Source organism: Monodelphis domestica, chromosome 7 (assembly GCF_027887165.1).
Source record: "Monodelphis domestica isolate mMonDom1 chromosome 7, mMonDom1.pri, whole genome shotgun sequence".
Classification (NCBI taxonomy): Eukaryota; Metazoa; Chordata; class Mammalia; order Didelphimorphia; family Didelphidae; genus Monodelphis; species Monodelphis domestica.
This window is the reverse complement of record NC_077233.1, coordinates 265,579,594-265,606,997: the sequence shown is the minus strand read 5'-3', so window position 1 is coordinate 265,606,997 and position 27,404 is coordinate 265,579,594. Positions and strand designations below refer to the sequence as shown.

The following is a 27,404-nucleotide window of genomic DNA, read 5'->3' as shown; positions in this document are numbered from 1 at the left end:
TGTGGACGAGGTGGGAGGTGAAGCTGGGTAAAAGGGCTGTCTCGAATGCCTCGGGGTGGGTAGGAGGAGGGGTAGGTAGGTGGTGGGGTTTCCTCTTTACCCCGGCTCTCTCCAGCAACCTGGAACCCAGTGGCCGGCCGGCCGGGAGGGCGGGCGGAGGGGAGACCGGAGCTGACCAGGTAAAGCGGAGAAAATGACAAGCGTGAGGGGACGAGTCGGAAGCAGTCGGGAGGGGAGAGGCGGGCGGAGAGAGCCGCGTGAGTCATGGCCCCGCCCTGCCCCACCTGCGAAGGGGGAGGGGCGGATCACGTGCAAGGATAGGCCCGCCCCCTCGGGCCGCGGTCTGCGCGCGCTCAGGTGCGTCTGGATCCTGGCGGAGAGCGGAGGACCCAGGAAGCTGATTCATCCCGGGTTTCTCCCCACATCTCCCAGCTCTCTCAGGGAAGGGAGGAGGAAGAGGCCCAGCGCCCCTGTTCTCGAAATCCCCGGGGATTCGTTCGCCTGACACCCCCCAGTTTCCTGCCCAGCTCCCCCGTTGTCCCTCCCGGGTACCAATCCTTATTCTTTATCCGATATTCTTGATTTCTCCCTCTCACCTCACAAATCTTCGTGGCTGCTGCGAACTTGGCAAATCCCACCTCCTCCGAGAAGCCTGGGAGACCACGACCAACAAGCCCACTACGTACTTAATCTGCTCCACACAGTCTAGGACTTTTTTTTTTTAACCCTTACCTTCCACCTTAGAATCAATATCATATATTGATTTATCTTTTTTTTTTTAATAATAAACCCTTACCTTCCATCTTAGAATCAATACTGTATATTGGTTCCAAGGCAATGGGGGTTAAGTGACTTGCCCAGGGTCACACAGCTAGGAAGTGTCTGAGGACACCTCCCACTCTAGACCTGGCTCTCAATCCACCTAGCTACCCAGCTGCCCCCCCCCCCCCCCCAGTCTAGGGCTTTTTGTACCTTCAGGAGATTAATTTTAGACCTCGTAAGGAGTTTACAATTGAAACTCTCTGAGCCTCAGTTTCCTCATTTGAAAATCCAAAACGGTGGCATGTTATAGATGAAAAGACTGAGGTCCAGAGAGAGGGAATGACAAAATCAGAATTATACAGTATGGTGGTGGCAGCAGGCAGACCCAAGATTAGACTGCAGTGGTTCTAAATTCCCTCCAGGATTCTCCTCTACTCCAGAGTTGTATTGGTTTGTGTTATTTTCCCCAGTTATAGACAAGGTCTTCCGGTCTTGGCACTCTCCCAGGATCTATTGGAGGGCCAGATGCAGAACCTCAGTAGAGATTTACTCTACTGTTTTCACTAATTCTCAATGATGGAGCTGTTAGCCAATACTCAGGTTTGGTTTTTATGTTTTATAAGCCAGTGTGATGTGTACTGAGATTTCTGAAAACTACATACAAAAACTACATACAAAAAAAAGTATAATTTTTTTAAACTGCCTCTTAAGGGATGAGAAAAGAAATTTATGTATAAGAATATTTCATTACCTAATGATAATTATGCAAATTTTCAAAGTGCATGTATGTTTATTTTTTTTAAAGTATTTGGAAGCAAGAAAAAAGGAATTTACATATAAATATTTCATTGCCTAATGGTAATTATTCTTAAAGTGCACTTAGGTTTATCTTTTTTTTTTTATAATAAGCCCTTACCTTCCATCTTAGAATCAATACTATGTATTGGTTCTAAGGCAGAAGAGTGGAAAGGGGTAGGCAATGGGGGTTAAGTGACTTGCCCAGGGTCACACAGCTAGGAAATGTCTGAGGCCACATTTGAACCCATGACCTCCCATCTCTAGGCCTGGCTCTTAATCCACTGAACTACCCAGCTGCCCCCAGGCTTATCTTTAAAAAAAATAATAATAATTTGGAAGAAAAAAAAAAGACATCTTCCTCTTCAGGGTTCTGTCCCTGCAATGGTACTTGCCTTCTGAATGACTAGGCAAGTTGTTTCTCTTGTCTGCCTCTGTTTCCTTACCTGTAAAATGAGAGGGTTGGTCTAAATGATCTTTGTGGTCTTTTCCAGCCCTAGATCCACAATGCTATTTCTCTATGGCAATTAAAGTGACATAGTTGAAAGGAGAGTGGCCTTCCAGTTGGCAAACCTGGTTCCAAACCATGGTTTGGTGACTGGAAGATCACTCTCCCCTACCTCAGTTTATTTGTAAAATAGAGATTTGATTATTAGACTGAATGATGCTTAAGGTTCCACCAGCTCTGAAATTTTATAGTGCCCAGGATAGAATGCTGGGCCTGGAATCAGGAAGAGCTGAGTTCAAACCCAGCCTCAGACCTTTAATAGCTGTGTGACCCTGGACAAGTCACCTGACCCCCATTGACTAGCTCTTACCACCCTTCTGTCTTGGAACCAAAATACGATTTTGATTCTAAGATTGGTAAGGGTTTGTTTAGTTTTAATGAGCTAGAGATGGAAATGGCAAACCACTCCACTATCTAAACCAAGAAAACCCCAAAAGGAATCACAAAGAGTTGGGCATGACTGGGGGGGGGGGGGGGAGAAAGGACTAAATAACTGGGGTGCTTTATATTTCCTTCACCCTTATTATTCAAATACACTTCATACAGGGAAGCTGGGTCCCTGATGGAGGGCTCTGAAGTCCATCATTTTAGGGGGAGCAGATCCTTGGGGTGGGTCCTCTGAGGACAGGCTCCAGAACAAGCTCAGCTACCTGGACAGAGGCCTTGGCGTCCCTGGAGCTTGGGGGCCCTGGGTTATGGGGTGGTGCAGCTGCCACATCTGATGGCCAAAGCCTCCTTTAAACAACTGCCTGGGCAGGGAGGGGTTTAATTGACCAGAGTCTTAGAAAAGCCCATTAAAAATGGACCTGCTCTTTGGGCTGCCCCTCCTCAGCCTAATGACCAAGCTAGTTTGGAAGGAGACATTGAACTATAGGTGATGAGGTTGCAAGCTTCAAGAGAGCAGGGACCATCTTAACTCCCAGCTCTGAGCCAGGCCCAGAGACTTGTGAAGTGAATGGATGATGGGTTTGGAAATTTGGTGAATAAGCAGTACAATAAGCAATGGAAGAGGTGCTGGCCTAGCAGTCAGGAGTCCTGGATGCTCACCCCAGTTTTTGTCATTGTCTGATGGGTGACCTTGAGGCTATCTTTTGTTTTTCCTAGTATCCCAGTGCTTAGCAGAATTCCAGGTACACAGCAGGTGCTGAGAAGCAGAGCTCTGAACCTTGATTTTCAGTCTAGGACTCTAAAAGTCTTGGCATCTAATCCCTGTAAAGCCACTAATTGCCTCTGCAATCTTGAGTAATCTCTTTCTCTAAGCTTCATCTGTAGAAATAGAGATTTGGATTTGAACTTGAAGGTCCTTTTCCAGTTCTAAATGATGTCATCCCTTTCAAGCCCTAAAATGCTATGAATCATTTATATTGTCTTCCTCCTGGGAGCAGCTAAAGAGAATGTTAGAAATTAAAATTTGAAATTGGAATCAGAAGACCTGGGTTCAAATCTACCTAAGGGTTCATAGACAAGTTATTTCATCTTGCTAAGCCTCAGTTTCCTTATCTGTATAACAAGGGGGCTAGACTAGATGATCTCAAGAGTTTCTTCCCGCCTGAAATCTGTGATTCTAAATTAGGTATGGGCAGCTAGGTGGTGCAGTGGAAAGTCTTTCCACACTTGAGTTCAAATCCAGCCTCACATACTTACTGGATATGTGCCCCTGACCAAGTCACCTAACCCAGTCTGCCTCAGTTTCTTCATCTGTAAAATGAGCTGGAGAAGGAAATGGCAAATCACTCCAGTACCTCTGCCAAGAAAACCCCCAAAAGAGGTCTCAAAGAGTCAGATACAGCTGAAATGACTGAATGACAACAACAAAATTAGGCTTGAAGATGCCAGGCAAGGTGTACTATTTCTAATCCTGGACTGCTAGACTATGAATAGGTAAAGCAAGCCCAGTGAAGCCTTTACCATATATAATAGTTATATCTAAGCATCATTCTCTAGCGGTTACGGAATTTTCATGTTTGAGTTACAAAGCTTCTTTTACCCCCAAAGGGGACACCTGCTCACCAGTGGGATTGTGACCAGGACCCTTAAAAGTAGTGCAGAGGAAACCCCCAAGTTAAGATTCCAGCTCTCTTGTTTTGTACCTGTGTGACCTTGAGCAAGTCACTTGCCCACTCTAGGTCTTGGATTCCTCAGTGTAAAATTGGGGAGTTGAAAAATAAATGACTTCCAAAGCCCCTTCTTGTCCTAAATTTATAATCATCAATGCTCCTCAGTATCTGGGTCATTCACGGAGGTAGACATGGCGTAGATAGAGGTGGTTTCTTGACTCAAGTTCAAGATTAAGGCTAGGCCATCTGGTCTGATTCATATCAGAAAGGAATCCCTGTTATATTTGACAAGTACTTGCATATCCAGCTCATTGAAGACCTCTAAGGACAGGGAACCCATTACTTCTCAAGATAACTTCTTCCAATTTTGGACAATCCTAGTTGTTAAGAAGGTGTTCATGATTCCCCTCTTTGAAGGTTTTCCTGACATCTGACTTCAATTTCCCTCTTTGCAGCTCTTGCCCATTGCCTCTGGTTCTGTCCTCAGAGGCTAGGACAAACAAACACAATCCCCTTCCCATGCAACAACCCTTCAAATAGACGGCACAGCTATAATGCCCACTCCGAGACTTCTCTTTTCCAAGTTAAACATCACCAGTTCTTTCACCTGCTCCTGATATGACATGGATTCAAAGCTCTTTAGCATCCTCCTTAGTCTCCAGTTCACAATGGACTGTCTTCTGGCCTCCTAGAAATGTGCTTGTCCTGCCTCAGTCAGAGCCCATTCTTCCCTCCATTCTAACCTTAGGACCAAGCAAGCCTCCTCCCTTCCTCTTGAATGGGTCCTACACTGGGAGTTTCCATGTTTGGATCCACTGTTTATTATTGTTGTTTAAAAATGTAGGGTTTTTTCATTGTTCAGCAATAAATGCCCAGCACAAGAATAAAGGAGGCAGTGTTTTGTGCTAGGCATATTTTAATTGGTTGAATAAATAAATAAAAAAAAGTTAATGACTCTGTGATTCTAAGCCAGATGCCCAATGACTCTTTGCTCCCTCTGAGGGAGGGTTGGGCTCAGTGAACACTATGAAACTGAGCCTGGCCCAGGGGGTTGGTTGTGTCCCAGTTAGGAGCTGTAATCAGCTGCCTCCACCCACTGAGCTAAGCTCAGGCACCTGGAACATGAAGGAAGGCTTGCTAGGTGATACACAGCACAGCTTTTGTTTACTGCTTCTCTAATAATGTGCCACACATACTCCACTTCCTTGCTTCCTTTCCTTCTTTCCCCAAGACATTCCACCCCCCTTTCTTCTTTTCCCTCCTCCTCCCTACTTCTACTTCCTTATCTCTTCCCTCTCCTGTCTCATTCTCCATCTCTCCTATCTCAAAAATGAGAGATGAATGGTGGTTGTTGGTTTGTGCCTGCATCATCTATAATACACAATTTGTCCCTTAATCACAATCCCAACCTCTATTATGCTTTCCAAAATCCCAGATCCAATTCTTAGTTCCAGGAGGGGAGAAAGCATTTACTTTTCTTCTTTCATCTAACCCACAGTATATGCCCAAAGCGAGGGCCAGAGAAGGTGATCAGGAGAATGGAATAAGTGTCAAATAAGTGCCAAGCACTCCAACAAGTGCTTTTTACAAATATTTTCTCATTTTCTCCTTACAACTCTTCAAGGTAAGTCCAATTCCATTTTGTAGTTGAAAAAACTGAGGCAAACAAAGGGTAAGTGACTTGCTCAGGGTCTAGTAAATGTTTGAAACCTAATTGGAGCTCAAGTCTTCCTTATTGCAGGCCTACTTCTCTATTCATTGAACCATCAGCTGTTCCCAGTACAGATTTCCTGATTGAATTAAAAAATAATTTGTTTTTATATCACTTGAATTTTTCCCTGTAGACTCCTTTTTCCTGGAGAGTTATGTCACAAAGTATTTTTTTTAAATAAAAGGAAGTAAAGAAAAAACCAATTAACAAAACTAATCAATGCCTTTTTTAAAATTCAAAAATATAAAGTATCCCACATCCAGATTCATTTGGTTGAAGCCAAGCTTTTGCTCCTCACTTTCAGTCCTGACTGCAACTTTAAAAAATATGATTAATGATTTTAGAAGTTGTTTATCTCCCTTTATTTGAGTCTGGTTATTTTTCTTGTTCATCAGGACCTCTTCCTGTATGGTCCACCTTCTTTCCCTTTACCATAGGAAACAGAACTCCTGGAAGCAGGAGCTAGTTTTGCCTTGCTTTGTTTAGTCGAGTTTGAGGAGGAGAGTGAAGGGACTCAAAGGGATGGGAAGGTCAGACATTCCATACTCAGCCTATTTACTTCCCACACTGCCAGATGGCTGTTGTGAGAGACATATTAGAAGACTGAAGAAGTCAACAAACCGAGAGTTGGTCAAGAGCATCATCTTTGCTTATGGAGGATTCACCAGCTAGCAGGCTTTACTTTGAGTTGTGTCACAGTCTGAGGATATTTTGAACAGAGATACTCTCCAAATAATTCTCAAGTCAACTCAAACTTATTGAACACCTGCTGTATATGAGGCTCCATGTACAATTATTGTGGGTTTTCTGTTGACTTGTGGGTGAATGGTCATAGATCTAGAGATAGAAAGCTGTCTAGTCAAACCCCCTCATTTTACAAACCAAGAAACCAAGACCCAGAGAGATTAAGTGATTTACTCAACAAGGTCACACAGGAAGCAAGCATTAACAGGTAGGCACTCTTTAGTCTGTACCATACCACTTCCTAATGAGTAAGATGCAGTCTTGACCTCAGTGGGTGAATGTTCTTTTGGAGGACACAAGAGGAATAATATAAGGCAGGGCATGATTGAATGGCCAATAAGTGACATGGACAACTAGTACTATAAGAGTTCAGAAGAGGGAGATCACTTTCAATTGAGATCAAAGTTCAGGGTAGGCTTCATGCAAAAGAAGTATTTGGCCTTAAAGAATGAGTAGACTTTCGATAGTAAAGGAATTGGAAGAACGCTAACTCAGGTTTGGGAATTGCATGAGTGAAGGAAGAGTGTGAGAAAAGCATGTACAAATTGATAGATCTGAACCTTAAAAAGTGCCTTTGCCAGAAGAGTTGTTCATCCTTCATTTTTCAAGAGGATCAGTGACATCACAGGTAATGGCTTGCATGTGAATTAAGTATGTTGTCTTTTAAAAGAAGATCCTAAAGAATGTGGCTTGAGAATGAATAAATATTGAGTTGAATTGTTGAATTGGATAGTTCCAGTTTTAATCAAAAGGAATCAAATTTCAAGTGTAGAATTTTGGATACTGTGGCAAATTGGCAGTTGAGATAGGCTTTCCTTGTGGCCATCACTTCTTGGGGCCTTCCTTGTGGCCATCACTTCCAATAGTGGAGAAGACAGTCTGGCTTGATTCACCTCTTTATAGCCCATCTCCACTCTATACCCCTTGTCTAGGGTCATTTTGGTAGGACTCAGTCTGTGGACAGAGAACACAGTAAAGTCCTGTGTCCCAAAACCCAATAAACTAGGCAAGGAGAGGATAGATCCCGACTCCAGGAGCTCTATAAGGGCTAGAAAATCTAAAGTGAGAGGAGAAACAAATGGATTAATAGTTGAGTGGCTTGAGTGAGAAGGATCAAATACATAGTTCATAAACTTTCCAAATGGAGGGCATGGGGCAGGTGAATTGGCTTTACACTTTTTTTACCTTATGTAAATAGTAGTAGGCTTGGAAAGTTGACTAATAATTATGACTACAAAACACTTTTCAGATAGAAAGTGCAGCCTAAGCAAAAATTCACAAGGGAAGTCTTCTTCTTCTCCTCCTTCTTTTCCTCCTCTTCTTCCTCCTCCCCTTCCTCCTTCTCTTCCTTCTCCCTACTCCCTCCTCCTCCTTCTCTTCCTTCTCTCTACTCCCTCCTTCTCCTTCCTCTTCTTCTTCCTCCTCCTCCCCTTCTGTCTTACAGTTCATTCTAAGTATTGGTTCCAAAGAAAACAGTGGTAAGGGCTAGACCATTGGAGTTAAGTGACTTGTCCAGGGTCATACAATGTGGAAGTATCTGGGGCCAGATTTGAACCCAGGATTTTCCATCTCCAAGCCTACCTTCTGAGATATGTTACCAATGCAGCTAAAGATCTCATGTACTGGCACCTGCCAGAAATATCTGGACCGAATGATCCCTATCCATAGCCTTTAGATGTCCACAAGGGCTGGAGCTAACCCTCTTCCTTCTCCCATCCTCATTTTATTCCTTTGTCAAATGGGAAGGATTCTGTTCCTCCTTGCAGGGAAGATTATTTGACCTCCCCAGGTCCCCTTGGTGCCCATTTGTGCTAGGAAGTTTGGCTCACTTTTAAGCCTCAAGGTTATTGTGTGGACATTTGGTTTTTGCTGACCACAAGAATCTCCACAAAGCTTTACCCATTATGGAGCCTCAAACAATCCCTGCTTTATGAGGAATTTCTCTTGTCCTTTGTAATTCTTTTCAGTTTGCATTATTGGTTGACACTTATAATACTTTGATGGTGTCACAAGATTAGAAACTTTTTATGAGTGATGTCTTGTGGCAACATTGGGAAAAAACTTAGCATTATCCTCCTTGACTGGCAGATTTTTTTTTTTTACCAGTGTCACACAGCATAACCATGACAGGAACAGAGAGAGGATCTCTGATCCTTACCTTTCAGAGGTTTAATTGAACTACTATCCAACCCACCCTCATTTGTAGCATTAAGATCAGACTTGGCAAAATAGCCATGACCTATGCGTTGCCTCTAGGTTGACGTTGAAGCAGCTACAGTAGCCTGAGCCACTGAAAACTCCACCATGTTAGCTGGCCTCGTGAAGACTTTCTCTCCTTACTTTGGGGAGGCTGGCTTACCTTCCCTTAGAAAGAATTCTGAACCTCTCCTTCTACTGACCTAGCATGGATGACAAGGCTACGGCCTCTACAGCTTGTGCATGGAGGAGGTGCCATTTTTTTTCTAGGTTGGGGTAGGCCAACTTAGCCTACCAAGAGCTTGGGAAAGGACAAAAGAAATTTGACCTGAGAGAGAAATGAAGAGCTAAGCAAGTGAGGGAAGAAAGGTGGTAGAACTTGGAGAAAAGTGAGAGGGCTAAATTGGATTCCTACCTTCCGAGATGAAAATGATTGCGGTGGAAACAAGGACAGTCCCTGGATCAGTGTCACTATTTGGGGAGCAGAACCTGGCCATGGGATAACCTCTCTCTCTCTAATTCTCTTCCCACTACTTTGTTTTTCAGATGATGTGGGCTGTGTGGTGACATCTGAATGCCTGAGGGCCTGTGGGATCGAAGTGGGCTGCTCCAACATCGCTTACCCCAAACTAGTGATGGAGTTGATGCCCATGGGTAAGGCGAGGATCCAGCCAAGCAAGCCAGGCCAGTCAGCTCAGCACCTAATTGTTTTGTGGCCTGGGTGGAGCTGAGGCTATGCTTCCCCTGTGTAGGAGTCTCACCCATAGGGACTGTCCCAACAGTCCAATCAAGCCATTGGCCAAGTTTCCTAAATGTCTCTAGTTTAAAATATTTCCAAAAGGCTGACCAGGACATTATTATTGCTTCTCCTGAGATCATAGCTTGCTGGGAAGTTGAGAAGCTGATTCTGGCCTTGGCCTTTGCCCTGGATTGCTTATTTGGGTTTCAGTTGGGAAGAGCTGCTCTCCTTGGATTCCCCACAATACCTAGTTGGCCCCTGCTGCTAACCACTCTGGCACCCTTCGCACTGACCTACATACACCAGGTTTGGACCAATGGAAGGGAAAAGACTGGGGAGTTCATCTCAGATGCCACTCATTCAGTCAACAAGCATCTATTAGTCCTTACTATGTGCCAGGCACTCTGCTCAGTGCTAAGGGTAAAAAGAAAGCCCCCCAAATGGTCTTTAGAAGTCCATTCCAATGTTGAGGGTGAGGAGCTTGAAGAAGGGATGCCCTTCTCAGAGCTGCTCAGGGTCATTCTCAAGGCCATTAGGCAGTGACCAGGGGCTCAGATATCTGTTGTTTTCTTCCCACCTCATACATATCCCCTAAACTGCTGCGATCCTCCTCTCTAGATATTTTTATAAGCTGCAGATTTCAGCTTTATGTAAGGATGAACTTTCTTAACATTTAGGGTTATTCAACAAGAAGACAGGTTACCTCTTGACTATCACTGGAAATGTTTCAGCAGAGCCTTGATAATCATCCATCAGGGATGCTGCAGAGGGAAGTGAGGCTAAATGACTTCTAAGAGCCAGATGTTCTGTGATTTTATACTCTAGGCATCAGTCTGGAGAGGCTGGATGGAGTAGTGGGATGGAGACTAAAATTGGAGTGAGGAAGATCTGGGTTCAGTTTCTGCCTCTAATACATACTGTGTGTTCCTAGGGAAATCACTTAGCCTCTCTCTCAGTGTCTCACATAGCTCCCTAAATTCATTATATTCTAGTTACATCTAGCTAAATATAAGTTATATATTATGTGATAAGATCATAGATTTAGGGCTGGAAGAGACCTTAAAGACCATGTAGTCCAAATCCCTCATTTTATAGATAAGGTTCCAAGAAGTGAGTGATTTGCTCGTTTCATTTTTGCATGAATAAAGGAAATTTCTACATGAGTTCCCCAGATTAATGAAATCACGAGTCCAGATCAGAAAAAGGGGGCGGGGGGAAGAAATCCATGATGTTATGAAGGATCTGATTCTGGGCATTTGACTTTGTCAATCCCATTTGGCTTCTAGCTTCTAGACATTGGTCCTGAGTACCTTCATCATGGCCTCAGGGCTTTCTGCTTTACAAATTAATGAACTTTCCTGATTTTTATTTTTTTATTTTATTATTTAGTCAATTTAGAGCATTATTCCTTGGTTACAAGAATCATATATTTTTCCTCCCTCCCCTCCCTGCACTCTTCCCATAGCTAATGCACAATTCCACTGGGTTTTACATGTGTCCTTGATCAGAACCTATTTCCATGCTGTAGATGCTTGCACTAGGATGATCATTTAGAGTCTACATCCCCAACCATATCCCCTTGACCCATGTAATCAAGCAGTTGTTTTTCTTCTGTGTTTCTACTCCCACAGTTTGTCCTCTGAATGTCTTTCGTGATCTTTAAACCCCAACCAGAAGTCCAAACTTTCTTATTCCTGAATGCTTGGATCATGCTTGACTCCTTGAACCCTAATTACCATTTCTCCTTTTTTCCCCTCCTTTTTCTACCACTATCAAGATGTCCAATTTTCTCCATTTCCCTTTTATTCTACTTCTGCACACATTTCAGATACCAAAAGTGAGAATTTATTGGATTTATTTATGACAGAAAAGGATATGCAAATGCAGAAATGATATACTAGGCATGTCTGTGGAAGGTTATTAGAAACCTAGATTTAATTCAATTCAAAGAGTATTTGTTAAGGACCCATTAGGTGCACAAAGGAAGCAGTTCCTGACTCCAAGGAGCTTACATTCTATTAGGGGTTGAGGGAAACAACACATGCACAGAGAATATACAAAAATCATCTGGTAAGGGAAGAGACAAGGGGAGAACACTAAAAAGGGATCCACTCCTTCTCTGGAGGATACCTAACTTTGAACTTAACTGCCCTTCTAGGTGAGAACACGTTCCTTGGCCTCAGAAGAATTGTGAATCTTTCCTAGAATGTCCTTAGATGCTGTGGTGTTTTTCCCCATGAGTGCTCTGACTTCTTCACTGGCTTGTCCATCCCAAACTTACTGCAGAATTGGGAGGCCCTCATGTTGTTGATGGACTTTGGAACTCTGACCATGCTCTAACCTAATCACTCGCCTGAGAAGATAGTTTCAACTTTCTCAGTAAAGTGAAAAAGAGGATAAGCACTAGACCATACAATTAAAGGCGTTCTACTCAGTCCCTGAGAACTATAACAACTCACAGAGCACACAAAGGCCAAGTAGTCTGCCATGTTCTTATCTCATATTTTATAATTGTAAGTACATTGCCTCCCATCTAATAACCCAGGGATCTTCTGAGGTTTCCTTGTACAGGGGACCTTCCCCAGGATACTGGAAGAGGGAGGTATTTTCCCATCTTTCAGGTCTTTTCCCTTCTCTCCACTGTAGCTTGGGAGTTAATAACTACCTACCTAATTGGTCTGTTTCTACTTGCCCCCCTCTCCAATCTATTCTCCATATAGCTGCCAAATTAATATTCCTAAAGCATGGGTCCGACCACATCAAATACCCTGCTTAGAGATGCTCGGAGAGCTCCCTTTTGACCCTAGGATGAAATACCAGCTCCTCTATTTGGCATTTAAAGCCCTCAACAGCCTCACTACAGTCTACCTTTCCAGGCACTGTAGTCCCTGGCACACACTCTCTGACCTGGGCAAACTGGCCTACTTGGCATCTTTTATCATTTTACCTTTGTACAGGTCGTCCCCCATTCTGGGAATACGCTCCTTCCCCGTCTCTCCTTCTCAGAATCCTTGGCTTCCTTCACAACTCAGTTCTTGGGCCACTTCCTACGTGTGCCTTTTCCTGATTTTCCCATTTGTTAGTGCCCTCCCCTAATATTGCTTTGTATAGATTTCATATTTATTTACTCTATACATGTGCTCACCAATCAAATGTAAGTAGATTCCTTGAGAACACAGGCTTTTCTAGTTTTTATTTTGCACTCTAATACCTAGAGCAATGCCTGGCACTTAGCAGAGTTCATAAATATCTGTTAGATGGATAGATATCAGACCTTTATAAAAAAAAATTCTATACATATTTGCCCCAGCAAACGGTTGCCATTCTTATGCTAACTGCCTTGGTTTTGTTCGTCCATAAACGTTTCAATTTTATGTAATAAAAATTGTTCATTTTGCCTTTTGTCATCCTTTCTTTTCTTTTTTTAAACCCTTATATTCCATCTTAGAATCAATACTGTGTACTGGTTCTAAAGCAGAAGAGCAATAAAGCTTTGCCAATGGGGATTAAATGACTTGCCCAGGGTCACACAGTTAAGAAGTTTCTGAAGCCAAATTTGAACCTAGGACCTCTTGCCTTTAGGCCTGGCCCTCCATCCACTGAGCCCTCTAACTGACCCCCTGTCATCACTTTATCTCTTATTTGGTCAAGAACATTGACATATCCTTAATTGTGAGGAGTATCTCTTTTCCTTCTCTAATTTGTTCATGATAGGATCTTTTATATTTAGGTCATGTATCCATTTGGAGATTATTTTGTTTAATACTATAGAATCTAAGCCTAATTTCTGCCAAACTGATTTTCAGCTTTCCATGAAATTTTTGATTAATGATAAGCCCTTAACTCAGGGGCTAATGTCCTTGGGTTTATCAAACACTATGAACAAATATTAGGTTCCCTTGCTTCTGGGCCTTGTGCATTTAATCTATTGCATTTATAAAACTTTCTATTTTTCAATCAGGACCAAACACTTTTTATGATCTCTGCTTTTTGGTATAGTTTGAGATCTGGTTCTGCTAGACTCCTTGCTATCATATTTTTTGTCATTATTTTCCTTGAGATGCTTGACTTTTTGTTTCTACGAGTTTGTTGTTATTTAGTCCATTTTATAAAGTAATTTTTGGTAGTTAGATGTAATATTGAATCTGTAAATTAATTCAGATAATATTGTAGTCTTATTATATTTGCATTGCCCAACCATGAGTAATTAATGTCTCTGAAGTTATTTCACTCTGTCTTTATTTCTATAAAGAATGTTTTGTAGTTTTATTCAGATAATTCTTGAGTGTGTATATGCATTTTTAGGGAGACTCCCAGATATTTGCATGTTTGGTAATTATTTTCAGTGATATATATCTCTTTATCTCTAACTACTGGTTTTATTATAAATAGGCTAATGAATTTATGTTAATTTTATGGAAATATACTTTGCTGAAATTATTATTTCAATCAAATTCTAATTGAATCTCTAGGCATTTCTAAGTTAACAATTTTTGTCTATTCTTAATCACTTGATTTCTTTTTCTTGTCTTACTGCATTACTAGCATTTTAGAAAATATATCAAATAATTAAGGTGACAGCAGACTTCTTTGCTTTATTCCTGATTTTATTAGAAAGGCCTTTAGCATTTCTAAATTATACATATTAATTCTTGCTTTTAGGTAAATACTATTTTCAATATTAAGCAAAATTCTTTTTAGTCTGATTTAAAAAACAAAACAAAACTTTAACACACATACGTGTTGTATTTTACCAAACACCTTTTCTGCATTTCTTGACATTGTCATGTAGTTCTTATTGGTTTTGTTATTAATATGGTCTAGTGTATTTATAGTTTTCCTATATTCCTAAGAACCAATTCCACATTCTTAATATAATTCCACTCTGCTCATAATGTATATTTTTGCTATCTTGTTATAGATTCTGTAACAGTTAAAATTAATTTCTATGCTAAAAGTATTATATTTTTATGGGGTTTATTAAAGATTAAGAAATAAAGAAAATACAAAATAAGAAAGCATGTGCCTAGGCACAGAGGCCATTCACAGCCACTTACTCTACATCTTGAGAGTCGAGTGTGTCTAGAAGCAGAAGCAGAGACCCTAAGTAGGCGGAGAGCCAGCTTAAATACAATTTCTGTTCTTGACCAGGGTGGGAATTCAGGTGGGATTATAGGGAATTCTGGGAGCTACCAAGGACTTCTAGGAATTGAAGTCCGGGGTTCAAATCTCCATTTTTACAATTCTTAACTATCAATATTTTTTGCACTGATATTCATTAGAAATTTTTAATTTTAAAGAAATGTTTCATTTTCTTTCTCTGCACTGTCTTCCTGGTTTAAACATCAGAACCATATTTCACTCATTGTAAGAACTTGGTAGGTGGCTTTCATTCTCTATTTTTGCAAACAACTTATGTAATATTGTAATTAATTATTCTTTGAATAAATGTCTGACAGAATTCACTTGTAAATCCAACTGATCCTGGGGTTCTTTTCTTTGGGATTCATTTATGGTATGTTCAAATTTTCCCCCAAGACTGCATTATTTAAATTTTCTATTTCTTCTTTAGATAATTTGAGTGTTTTATGTTTTCATAAATATTCATCTATTTCATATAAGTTTTTAAGTTTTGTTAGCACATAATAAGGCAAAATAGTTTTGAATAATTTCCTTTATTCTTTACCTATTGTGAATTCTTTTTTTGAAAATTTTATTTAGTCAATTTAGAACATTATTCCTTGGTTACAAGAGTTACAGTATTTCCCTCCCTCCCCTCCACCCACTCTTCCCGCAGCCAGTGCTCAATTTCATTGGGTATTACTTGTGTCCTTGATCAAAACCTGTTTCCATGTTGTTGTTTGCATTAGGATGTCCATTCAGAGTCGACATCCCCAGTCACATCCCTCTCGACCCATGTAGTCAAGCAGTTGTTTTTCTTCTGTGTTTTTACTCCCACAGTTTATCCTCTGCTTGTGGATAGTGTTTTTTCTCCTAGATCCCTGCAGATTGTTCAGGGACATTGCATTGACACCAATGGAGAAGTCCATTACCTTCTATTGTACCACAGTGTATCAATCTCTGTGTGCAATGTTCTATTGGTTCTGCTCTGTTATGAATTCTAATTTATAATTTTTGAGTGTGGAACTTCATTTTCCACCTCTTTTTAAAAACTGAATTAGTTGGGGCAGGTAGGTGGCTCAGTATCCAGGATTCAAGCCTGGAGACAGGAAGTCCTGGGTTCAAATCTAGCCTTACACATTTCCTAGCTGGGTGAACAGCAGGCAAGTTACTTAACCTCCAATGCTTAATTCTTATGCTCTTCTTTCTTAAAACTGATACTTAGTATTGATCTAAGCCAGAAGAGTTAAAAAATATAATCAAATCAGCCAATGTCTTCTCTACTTTGTTAAAATTTTCAGAAAACCAATCATAGATTTAGAGATGGAAGAATGCTTAAGTGTCATTGATTCTAACTCCCTAATTTTACATATGAGGAAACAAAGGATTAGAGATACTAAATGATTTGCCCAGATTTACACCAACTAGTATCTGAGGTAGGATTTGAACACAGATCTTCACGACATAGAGTCCAACATTATCTACTATGCCATGTTGCTTGTCTTAGCAATTCAGTAATTTTTTGTTTTCAAATTTGCTATCTTGCCTTTGACTTTTCAGAATGTATATTTTTGCATTTATTTGGAGGTTTATGAATTGCTTCTTTTCTAGATTTTGTTTTTAGTTCTATGTCTCGTACATCGATATGTTCTTTTTCTCTTTGGTTTTGGTTTTCTTTTGGTTTTAGCAGTTAGGTATGTACATTTAATACATTTACATGTATTGTTTTGGCTGCATCCAAAAAGTTAAGCGACACTGTCTCATTTTTATAATTTTCTTTAATGATCTAATGATAATGTTTCTAAAATTTGTTCTTTGACCCATCGGTTTTTGTAAGATTATATCACATTGGGGTAGGTAAGTGTATAGAGAGCCAAGCCTAGAGACAGTGGCCTCAGGTGCTTCCTAGCTACATGACCTCAGACAAGTCACTTTCAACCCACTTGCTTAGCCCTTATCGCTCTTCTGCCTTGAAATCCATATTTAATAGCAATTCTAAGATGTTACTATTACAATTATCTCAAGAGACTGATTTTTGAGTAAGAATATAAATTTATTGATTATTTGAGGTTTATTGGTAAGGCCAGCATCACAACTAATAAAGTGATATAGGTTTCCTTGGCTGTCTCTCATGACCAGAGATGACCTGAGTTGAGTAAGGCAGAATGATAAATGGATTTTTAGGAACTAATTTTTCAGTCCCTTCCTTGACCATCCCAAGACATTTTAAAATGGTGATAACTAATTAAAAGGGGGCCCATCAGCCCTTTCTTAAACTGACAGGGGAAGTTTTACATGTAAGCCAGGAAAATCCTTCCCCCCTTCACTTATTAACCAAATTCTGTTAAAAAGAAAAACATTCCTGGGATTCCCATGGATAAAAAAATGTAAAAAGCAGCAGACTAGATGATATCTTTGACCCAGATTCCAGACAGAGAAATTCATAGCAATTCACCTTAATACATAGGAATTAATATAGTATATGAAAAATAAATTCTCATAATCCAACCTCAGCTTTTTGAAGAAACTGGATCTCAGTTTCCCCAGTGAAGAACCCCAAATATGATGACTATATATTATATGGAGGGTCTAACTATGATGCTTGGGTGTTTTATAACATGATTTCAAAAATAATTGATAGACTCATTGACAGGGAGCCATTAGGAGGTACTTCCTTCTGGTACAAAGATTTTACTAACAAAATTTTAGTGGCCCCTGAGAGAGACATGAAATGAATAAGTTTCCCCAAACTCTACTGTCCAGTCCATTATGTCCGAGGACTCAAAGTCTCATGATGCAGCAGTCTGATTTTTGGAGTCATCTGCTATTGCTGTCATCTTCTTCAGATTTCTGGTCCTCAGAGTAGCTCCTCTGGAAGATCTGCTTTCCCCTGATCCAGGGTCATCCCTAAAATTGCTTGAAAAGATCTTAATACAATTTAACACAGTCACTAAAATTTTGCACTGCCAACAGTTGGGTCAGATGATAACTAACTCAAGCCTTGGGATTCTACTTTTATTGAAATAAAGGATATTAATTATGAACCCCTATACTAAAGAATTTGCATTTCCTACTCCTAGCTGAACCAGATATACCTGCTTTGAAAAACTGCCAATACCAAACCGAAAGGAACAAAGTTGGTATATACCCCAATTTTTAAAAAAATTGGCATCAAAACATGTTCAATGCATTAGAAACAAGTAGAAAAAGATTTGACATATAAGTAAAATCATCTTATCAATTTTACTTTGCTTCAAAAACTTTCACTTTAATTATTATCTCACTTCCATGATTCGCTATTATGTATCATTTACTGTTTGTTTTTTATTTACCTTAATCTTCTCCAATTTTAATTCTCAATCCCCACTCAGGAGGATTGTTTGAAATTGTTTGAAAATGTTCCCAGACCATTTCTAATTGTACCACTCTGAGATACTGGAAGAATTTTAAAATCATTGATGGCAGATAATAAGGCCAATACTTTTTTATTTGGGTATAAAAAGAATTTCTATTTCAGGTCAAATAACTTTGATATTACACACCAGTAGCTTAGATATTTCAGCTTTAGACTAATAAAGATATAATGATAGTGTTTAATAGTTGTCTTCTATAGTGCCCTGATTAAAAGGAATTTTCTACGAGAGGAAAAGAAAGGGACAAAATACACACAGCATTAAAATAGGTCCTTCTAGCACAGAATGCTCTGGTTTCAGGAAAGAGTCAGAGCAAAGTTCCACACAAAGGCTCACGTCCACTTTTAGGGTGCTACAGCTAGACACAGGATTTAAATATCCCTGTTCTAAATGGATATTCCCACCTTTACCTTTCATAAAGTTGTTTTCTTAACATTCCCAGTGACAGTCCTCAGACTGTAGGAGCACTTGGTGGTACCCTTTAAGGAAAGAGTGATGGCATTTGATGAAGGGTCAGACTCTTGTATCTAAAAAATCTTCAAATAGGAGCATATTAAAAGTTCTAGAGCTTTTCTTCTGAAGCAAAATCATCATCGTTTACAGTGTAGAGTCAGATTATTGCTATTTTCTTGATGTCTCAGTATCAGTCAGGCTAAATAACTGATCTGATCTGTCATAAGAATAATTACAATCTAGACTTTCAAAGTGAATAGTAAATTTTAAAATGCAGCTACCCCATATTTGACTTATTAACAAATATAATTACATGATTTCCCAAATGATCTAAAATAAATCACCAATCATATGAAATTTAACTTATAAAGTACCTTTAACAGAGAAAAATTCAGTTTTTTAAATATGACAATACAGTTTCAAAACATTGGCAGAAGGCCTGATAAAATCTGAGAGGATCTTTCAAACTTATCTTAATAGTCCCTCTCAAATATTAAAATTTAAGAGGAAAAAAGTTAACATAATCAATATCTCACATTTAAAACATGGAACTTATGCGTAGCTAGGTGACAACAATTCAATAAGAAACATTTCTAAATTTCCTTTTAACATTTTACCAAACATTCCCAATAAAGTTATAAAACCTAACATAGAAAAAACAACTTCAAAATTCACAATTAAATAGTTCTATAAAATAAATAAATCTTTGATTACCAACTCCCTTTGATACTTAGACTTCCTCTAGACAAGGAGTAGTTATAATGGAAAAAAGGGAACAAGAATTTCAATTGATTTTATGTATTTTAAGCAAACAAGGAGATTTAAACAGATAACTTCAGTTTTCTCTTTTTAAAAAATATCCATAGTTACAATAACTTCAACAAATTAATTGATGATTTCCATAGCCAAATAATTTCCATTTAAAACTTAATAATTCAAAATTAAACTTTAGAATTAGAATTAGAATTAAAATTCAGAACTATGCATTAGAATATAACACCACAACTTTTCTAAATGTATAATTTCTTTTAAAAATTTTGTTCATTGCTTAACAATGTCCAAATTAGAGAATAACTTTTTAACATTATTCCTCTATAGTAGTTTATCTAACTGTATATCATAAATGACATTTAAAAATTTAAAATATGAAATAAAATTACAAAATTTTCAAATAATCTTACACAGAATTGCTTTATCACATCTAAGGCTCTGAATAAAATTATCTAACAGTAATTACATTTCATTAAAATAATAATTAGATTTCTTTCAAGAAATAATAACAATGAGCAATAGATTCATCATCATCATTATTATTATTTACATTGAGTCTTGATTCAATAAAATTACAACCCAATAAAGGAACTCACTTTCAATACTCATCTTGAAATTTTAGCTCCCTTTCAAAGAGCTGGAGAGAAGCACTGTGACTTATAGCAGTCTAAAATCTCCTTCTTCAAGCTGGTAAACTGGCAGGGTATGTATGGCCCACCTGAAATACCTGTGAGGAAGGGAGGAAAGGGCCTCAGAGCAGACAAGAGGAAAGACACTATGTACCCATTCTCTCTACCCCCTCCCCCAAAATAAATGTATACCTCTTTGTCAGCCCAAGACTTGCTCTGGAAAAGAGAAGATGGCAATGCAAATTAAAAGGAATATTTACATTCAGGTGGGCTTTTGAATTACAGACTTCCCTTCTGATTTCTGGAAATCCAGATGACATTGATTTCTAGTTCTATTTCACCTGCAACATATTGTAGATTTATAGGCAGTTTTGGATCCAACTCAATGCATTACAATATCTCCCAGTATCATGAATTGTCACATTCATGTTAGACTAACAAATGAGCAAATTGAGACAATTTGACCTAACACCTTGCTTTTAATTCAAAATAACAGAAATTTGACTTATCCTAAAACCATCACTAAGATTACTTCAACTGAAAATAGGTATTAATCATATAAAATCTAGCTTTTAAAACTACTAACATAACCTTCACTTCTATGTTGGAATCACTCACCCCAAATTCTCACATCATAATTTTGAAAACAAAAATTTAACAGGAAATTTTTTACTGATCCATTTAAGTTTCTAGTTAGTTGTTTGTTTGTTTGTTTGTTTTTTAATATCCTCTGCAATCTCCAGATATTGGCTACTATCTGGAAATACTTGAGAGAAAACTTTGCCTATTTCAGAACAAACTAAATTACAAAACAAAGGTTTTTTCTGCATTTTACAAAGAAAAAAACAAAAAAAACCCAACCAACATTTAAAAGTTAGACACAGATAGTACAACACAATAAACTACTTTATAATTTTGCAATAATGGTATATGTCAAATTAACAAAATATTAAATGTACCTAGCTTAAAATTTTTACTATTTCAAAAATAAGTAATAAAGTTAGAACAAATTCTCAGCTGAAGTTACTCCAACTTTAATATCAGATGTTACAATATAATACCTGGCCTTTAAAAAAATGCAAAAATAAAATCTAGTTCAAACTTGCTACTACAAGATAAGGATTTCAAGAGTTTCCTGGACCCTGGCTTAGTAGATTTTTCAAATTTAAACTTGCTTGTCTAAAGCAAGGCTTTTTAACATTTTGATTGCAGTCTTTCATTCTAGCCAGGAGCCCCAATTTAAAACCCTCACTACACCCAACTATTTACTCGTTTTCCATCCATTTCTCTCACTCTAGGTAAATCAATTCCAGGATTCTCAATAAATCAATTGTGGTGTTCTCAATGCTTTTAAAAATATACATTTAGCTACACACACCTAACATATAAGACATAGAGACCTTACAAAATTATACATTTTACATACACAGATAAAAGAAACACATTTAACACACACACACATATATATAATATATATATGTATATATATATATATATACAAGACATAATTCTTACCCATAGAAGAAATCATCAGGAACATCCTCTACTTTATACTTATCAGAAAAGGAATTACTCTGTATAATAAAAACTCCTACGTGGTCCCCATGTTGGAGTTAAGCAAAAGAAGGATTCATCGTGGTTGGCCAAAACTGTTATGATTAAAATTATTTTGAGACTGATTTTTGAGAAAGAATATAAGTTTATTAATTATATCAAGTTTATTGTTTAGGTCAGCATCAAAAACAATAAAATGACATATATCTCCATGATTATCTTTCATGACCAAAGACAACCTGAGCTGGGTCAGACAGCCTGATAAATAGATTTTTAGGAGTTCATTATTCAGTCTCTCCCTTGACCATCCCAAGACATCTTTAATTGGTACTAGCTAATTAAGAAGTCGTCCATCAGACCCTGTCCTTGCCCAAAATGACCAGTGAAGTTTTGCACAGAAGCCTTTTTGTTTACTAACCAAAATCTCTTAAAAAAGAAAATGTTCCCAAGGATTAAGAAAATGCAAAAAGCAGCAGACTAGATGGTATCTCTGACCCAGGTCCCAGCCACTAGAATACACAGTAATTCTATAATATATAGGAATTAATACAGTACATGAAAAATAAATTCTCACAGACAAAAGGCAAGAGTTTAAAAAAAGATTACATTAAGTCTTTTAAAATTGAATCCTTCCTTCAAAAACCCTTTATTGATTTTAATTTTATTGTACTTTGTTCAGTAATGATGTGTTTTAATATTTTTGCCTTCCTGAACTTGTTTTTGAGTTATTTATGCCCATATACATGGTCAATTTTTAAAAAGATGTTATATAAAGCTAAGATATATATATATATATATGCATATAAATATATGCTTATATGTCTTCCTTTTTATTCTCATTCAGTACTCCTCAGAATTTTGTTTTATTTAACTTTTAAAAATTGTATTCTGGTCAAATTCTTTCTTGTTTGCCTTTTTGTTAGATTTGTCTATTGTAATTTGATCAGCTTTTCAATTAAGTACATAGATACTATACTATTTGGTGCATCTATCTTATTATGTTTATATATAGATATTATTTAATTATCTATGATACTTTTATTCATAATGTAGTTTTCCTGTTTATCTCTTTTAACTCTCTATTTTTTAATCTTGTCTTGCCTGAGATCATTACCACCCCTGCTTTAAAAAAAATCACCTGAAGCATAGAAAATTTTCCCTCAGTCTTTTACTTTAACCTTTTGTGAATCTTTGTTACATGTTTATATTTCTTGTAAAGAATATATTGTGGGCTTTTACTTTCCAAACCATTCTGTTGCCCTCTTCCACTTTATGGGTACATTTATTGTTTATATTTCTTGTAAAGAATATATTGTGGGCTTTTACTTTCCAAACCATTCTGTTGCCCTCTTCCACTTTATGGGTACATTTATTCCACTCACCTTTATTGTTATTGTTATTGTGTCTTTACCTCCATTATATCCTCTTAGAATTCTTCCTCTCCTTGTCACTTCCCCCCCTCATAATTAAGAAGAAAGTGAGGAAATAAAAGGAATGGAACTGTAATTGAAGTGGTCTAATCTAACTTCTCTACCCTTCCTCTCTTCATTCAGTTTAGAACACAATCATTGGCTCTCAACTTTCTCTCCGTTTAATCCTCTCTTTATGATCTTCTCTTTTTATTGTAAAGATATTTTATTTCACCAATTACATGTAATAACAATTTTCCACAGAAGTTTTCTGAAGTTATATGATTCAAATTGTCTCTCTTCTTCCCTTCCCTCCCCCTTTCCAGAGGTAGTAAACAATTTGATCTGGGTTATATATGTATTATATTATATATTAATATGGAATATAGAATACATATTATATATTACATGCATATATGTAATATATCATGCAAAACATATTTCCATATTGTTAATTTTTATAAGAGAATTCCCATCTAAAACCAAAAACCCAGATTAATTCTGATTCCAAGAATTCTTTCTTTGGAGGTGAATAGTATTCTTTGTCAAAAGTCCCTCAGAATTGTCCCAGATCTTTGTACTATTGAGAGTAGCAAAGTCTTTCATAGTTGATCATCGTGCATTATTGCTGTTACTGTGTATAATATTCTCCTGGTTCTGCTTGTTACACACAGCATCTGTTCATGTAAGTCTTTCCAGCTCTTTCTGAAATCATATAATCTCCTCTTTGAAGAAGTTCCCTTTGCTTTGCTTGGGACTATTCCGTCCCCAACTCCATCCTCCCTTTTCATCCTCCCTTTTAAACCTTCCTTTCCTTGCTCTCCTTTCCCTGTCTTGATTCCCTGTTGAATTTAATACATTTTTACACCAGATTCTTTGTGTGTGGGTAGTTGTGTGTGCATGTTCAATTCTCCTTTGTCCAGATCAGATAAGAGTGAGGTCCATGAGATGTCTACCACCTTAGAGATTATCTCATTTTCTTTATTCATCAGCAGATGGTACAGTGAGGATGAGTAACTGATTGATGGTCCTACAGTAAATCGTTGGGAAAGTCCAGGCAAAAATCAGAATTTCTTGTGGATTCCATTGTGTTTGGCAAGGGCAATGGGGAATGGGAGGGAGGGGGAAGGTTGGTGAAGAACCTGCCTTGACAACATGATTTTTTTTTTATACTGTCAGGACTTCGGGGATTGATGATTGCTGTCATGATGGCAGCTTTGATATCCTCCTTGACCTCCATCTTCAACAGTAGCAGCACACTTTTCACTATGGACATCTGGAAGAAGCTGAGGCCTCAAGCAAGTGAAAAGGAGCTCCTATTGGTGGGCAGGTATGCGTATACAGTCAGGGTCCTATTGGACCAAAGGAAGGAGAGCAGATTTGCCAGTGCTCATACGGGACACACACAGTGAGGGCTTTGCTTTTGTAGCAAAGGAAGGTAAGGAAGCAACTTTGTCTTAAGAAATCTCCTTTCTTTTCCTCTTTCCTCCCTTCCTCCCTTCTCCACTTCTACAAACACTGAATACGAACTATGTGCCTAGACCTGGGCTAGATCTTATGTGTATGTTTTTATGGGCTTCAAATTGTTTTGATCTCTCACATCTATATTACAAAATTTTGAACATATATTCCACATATATGTACATATATATTTTATAATGTGCTACTATCCTATCATATACTCAACATTATAAAATACATACAACAAATGGAAATTTTAAGATGACACAAAGATGAGATAAACACTACTTAAAATTTTTATTTATTAATAAAACATTGGAAAATGGCATGAGAGGTCCTTTTTGCTCTTGAGAATAATATGATTAAATATGCTTCATTATTTTCAGAAACTTCCTATATGTGTTCTGGGGAATTAGGTAGATTTATAAATAACATTTTCAAAGAAATTAATTACTCAGTTAATTAGATTAATGTGGCAAATCAAGCAGGTGAGTTTCTTTTCTTAAAAATATTTTTTGTTGGGGGCAGCTGGGTGGCTCAGTGGATTGAGAGCCAGGCCTAGAGATGGGAGGTTCTAGTTTCAAATCTGGCCTTAGACATTTCCTAGCTGTGTGACCCTGGGCAAGTCACTTAACCCCCATTGCCTAGCCCTTACAACTCTTCTGCCTTGGAACCAATACACAGTGTTGGTTCTAAGATTGAAGGTAAGGGTTTAAATATATATGTATATGTATATATATATATATATTTGTTAAATGATACATAATCAAATACTAGTTAATTTAAATTTATTGAGAATATAATCTGATATCAGCAAGACTCATAGTTCTTTGTGTATACACCAAACTCAATGTAAAAGTAACAACTCAAAGTGGAAAAGTCTCTTAATCCAACTCAGGTCAAACGTTTCAGTATAAATCCATTCTTTCTTCTTTTTTTCCCCCCTTGTATCAGAGTTCTTTTCTTTTCTTTTCTTTTCTTTTCTTTTCTTTTCTTTTCTTTTCTTTTCTTTTCTTTTCTTTTCTTTTCAATTAGTTTATTTAGTCAATTTAGAACATTATTCCTTGGTTACAATAATCACATTATTTCTCTCCCTCCTCTCCACCCACCCTTACCACAGCCTACATGCAATTTCATTGGGTATTACATGTGTCCTTGATCAGAACTTTTGCACTAGGATGTTCATTTAGAGTCTACATCCCCAACCATATCCCTTCGACCCATGTAATCTAGCAGGTGTTTTTCTTCTGTGTTTTTATTCCCACAATTTTTTTCTCTGAATGTGGATAGTGGTTTTTCTCGTAGGTTTCTCTGAGTTAGTTGTTCAGGGTCATTGCAAGTCCATTACATTTGATTGTACCACAGTGTATCAGTCTCTGTGTACAATGATTTCCTGGTTCTGTTCCTCACACTCTGCATCACTTCCTGGAGGTTGTTCCAGTTCCCATGGAATTCCTCCACTTTATTATTCCTTTGAGCACAATAGTATTCCATCACCAACATATACCACAGTGTGTTCAGCAATTCCCCAATTGATGGGCATCCCCTCATTTTCCAGTTTTTTGCCACCACAAAGAGCGCAGCTATGAATTCTTGTACAAGTCTTTTTCCTTATTATCTCTTTGGGGTACAAACCCAGCAGCGCTATGGCTGGATCAAAGGGCAGACAGTCTTTCAGCACCCTTTGGGCATAGTTCCAAATTGCCCTCCAGAATGGTTGGATCAGTTCACAACTCCACCAGCAATGAATTAATGTCCCAACTTTGCCACATCTGGATATCCTTGATCTTTTGTTCTTCCAAATGAACTTTGTTATGGTTTTTTCTAATCTATTCTTTCTTCTTTACCTGGTTCTGCTTAATGGAAAGCATCAGACCTTAATTTCCTTTTTTCTAAATCACTCAATCAAGAAATTTATTTATCAATCAGTTTTTTTACTTATTAGGTGATTCCTATGTGCTGGGCACTGTGCTAAGCACTCTTTTTGAGCCTGAGTGTCTCCCTCTCACCCAGGTCAAAAGTCTTCAGGCCTGATCTCACTACTAAGCAGCACAGGAGTGCTGACCTGTTTCTTTCTGACCTGCTGTTGGTTTGCCCCTTCTTTGGCAGATTGGCGGCCTCAACTTTGCACATTTATGTGATCAGCTTTGGCCATCACCTCTTAGCAATCCCAAGTTCCTGGCACTACCTTGTTCAGATATTTCAGTCATGTCTGACTCTTCATAACTCTATTTGAGGGTTTTTTGGGGGGTTTTTTTTTGTTTGTTTGTTTTTTGTTTTTGGCAAAGATAACTGGAGTGATTTGCCATTTTCTTCTCCAGCTCACTTAACAGAGGGCAAAACGGAGGCACACAGTGATAAATGACTTGCCCAGAGACTGTTTTTACCACTAAAAAAGGGGGAATAATGTGTAACAAGATGGTCAGGGCAGATGCAGGTCAGGTTGTGAAGGGCTTCCAGTGACCAAAAGAGAAGTTAATACTTGATACCGAAAGTACTGAGCTAGGGGAGGTGACATGGTCAGACCCAGACTTTAGAAAAAATCACAAGGTATGTGGAAAGTAGATGGGAGGGCAAAAGACGAAATAGGCATTTCAGTAATACGCCCGAGGGACCATGAGAGCCTGAACTAGAGTTTCCGCTATGTTGGTTGAGTTAGATGACTAGGAAAAATGTTGGGCCTTGAAGTGTGGGTAGGAATCAAATAGGTAGAGGTGGTAGACAGAGCATTCCAAATGGAGGAAACATATTTAGTGAAGAGCTGTTGTCTGGTTTGGTTAGAACATGGGATATATCAAGTAGAACCAGGAAATAAAGTTGGGAAAGAAGTCTGGGGCCAGAGATTGTGGAAGGCCTTGAATGTCAAGCTAATTAGTTTTGTTGGACTTTATCTATTGCAAGTAGGGAGCCATTAAAAATTGTTTTATGGAAAATGATCTGATTAGGAGGATAAACTGGCAGCACACAAGGGGTGGAAAGGAGGGAGACAGAGAGGCCTGAGTCCTTAAATACTTCTACTCATGTTCCAGGTTGCCCAGAGGAAAAAATATTTCCTGGCATTGACCTCCCCCATCCCCTCCC

The 27,404-nt window shown here is 38.3% G+C and overlaps 2 protein-coding genes across 3 annotated transcripts in view; one reads left to right on the top strand and one right to left on the bottom strand.

The window, feature by feature from the left end:
- The window catches only part of FAM83G (family with sequence similarity 83 member G), a 59,960-nt gene extending 59,670 nt beyond the window's left edge, over nucleotides 1-290 (bottom strand). The window contains exon 1 of one of the 2 annotated variants that reach the window (XM_007497956.3): nucleotides 101-290. The gene's annotated coding sequence lies outside the window, so the exon portion shown is untranslated. The remainder of the gene's footprint in view (nucleotides 1-100) is intronic. The other variant, XM_007497957.3, reaches the window with a different exon arrangement.
- SLC5A10 (solute carrier family 5 member 10) overlaps nucleotides 1-27,404 on the top strand; it is a 190,043-nt gene that overhangs the window by 131,775 nt on the left and 30,864 nt on the right. Inside the window, exons 10-11 of the mRNA XM_001362769.4 lie at nucleotides 9,320-9,427; nucleotides 24,042-24,192. Coding sequence (XP_001362806.1) covers nucleotides 9,320-9,427; nucleotides 24,042-24,192 — 259 coding nt within the window. The remainder of the gene's footprint in view (nucleotides 1-9,319; nucleotides 9,428-24,041; nucleotides 24,193-27,404) is intronic.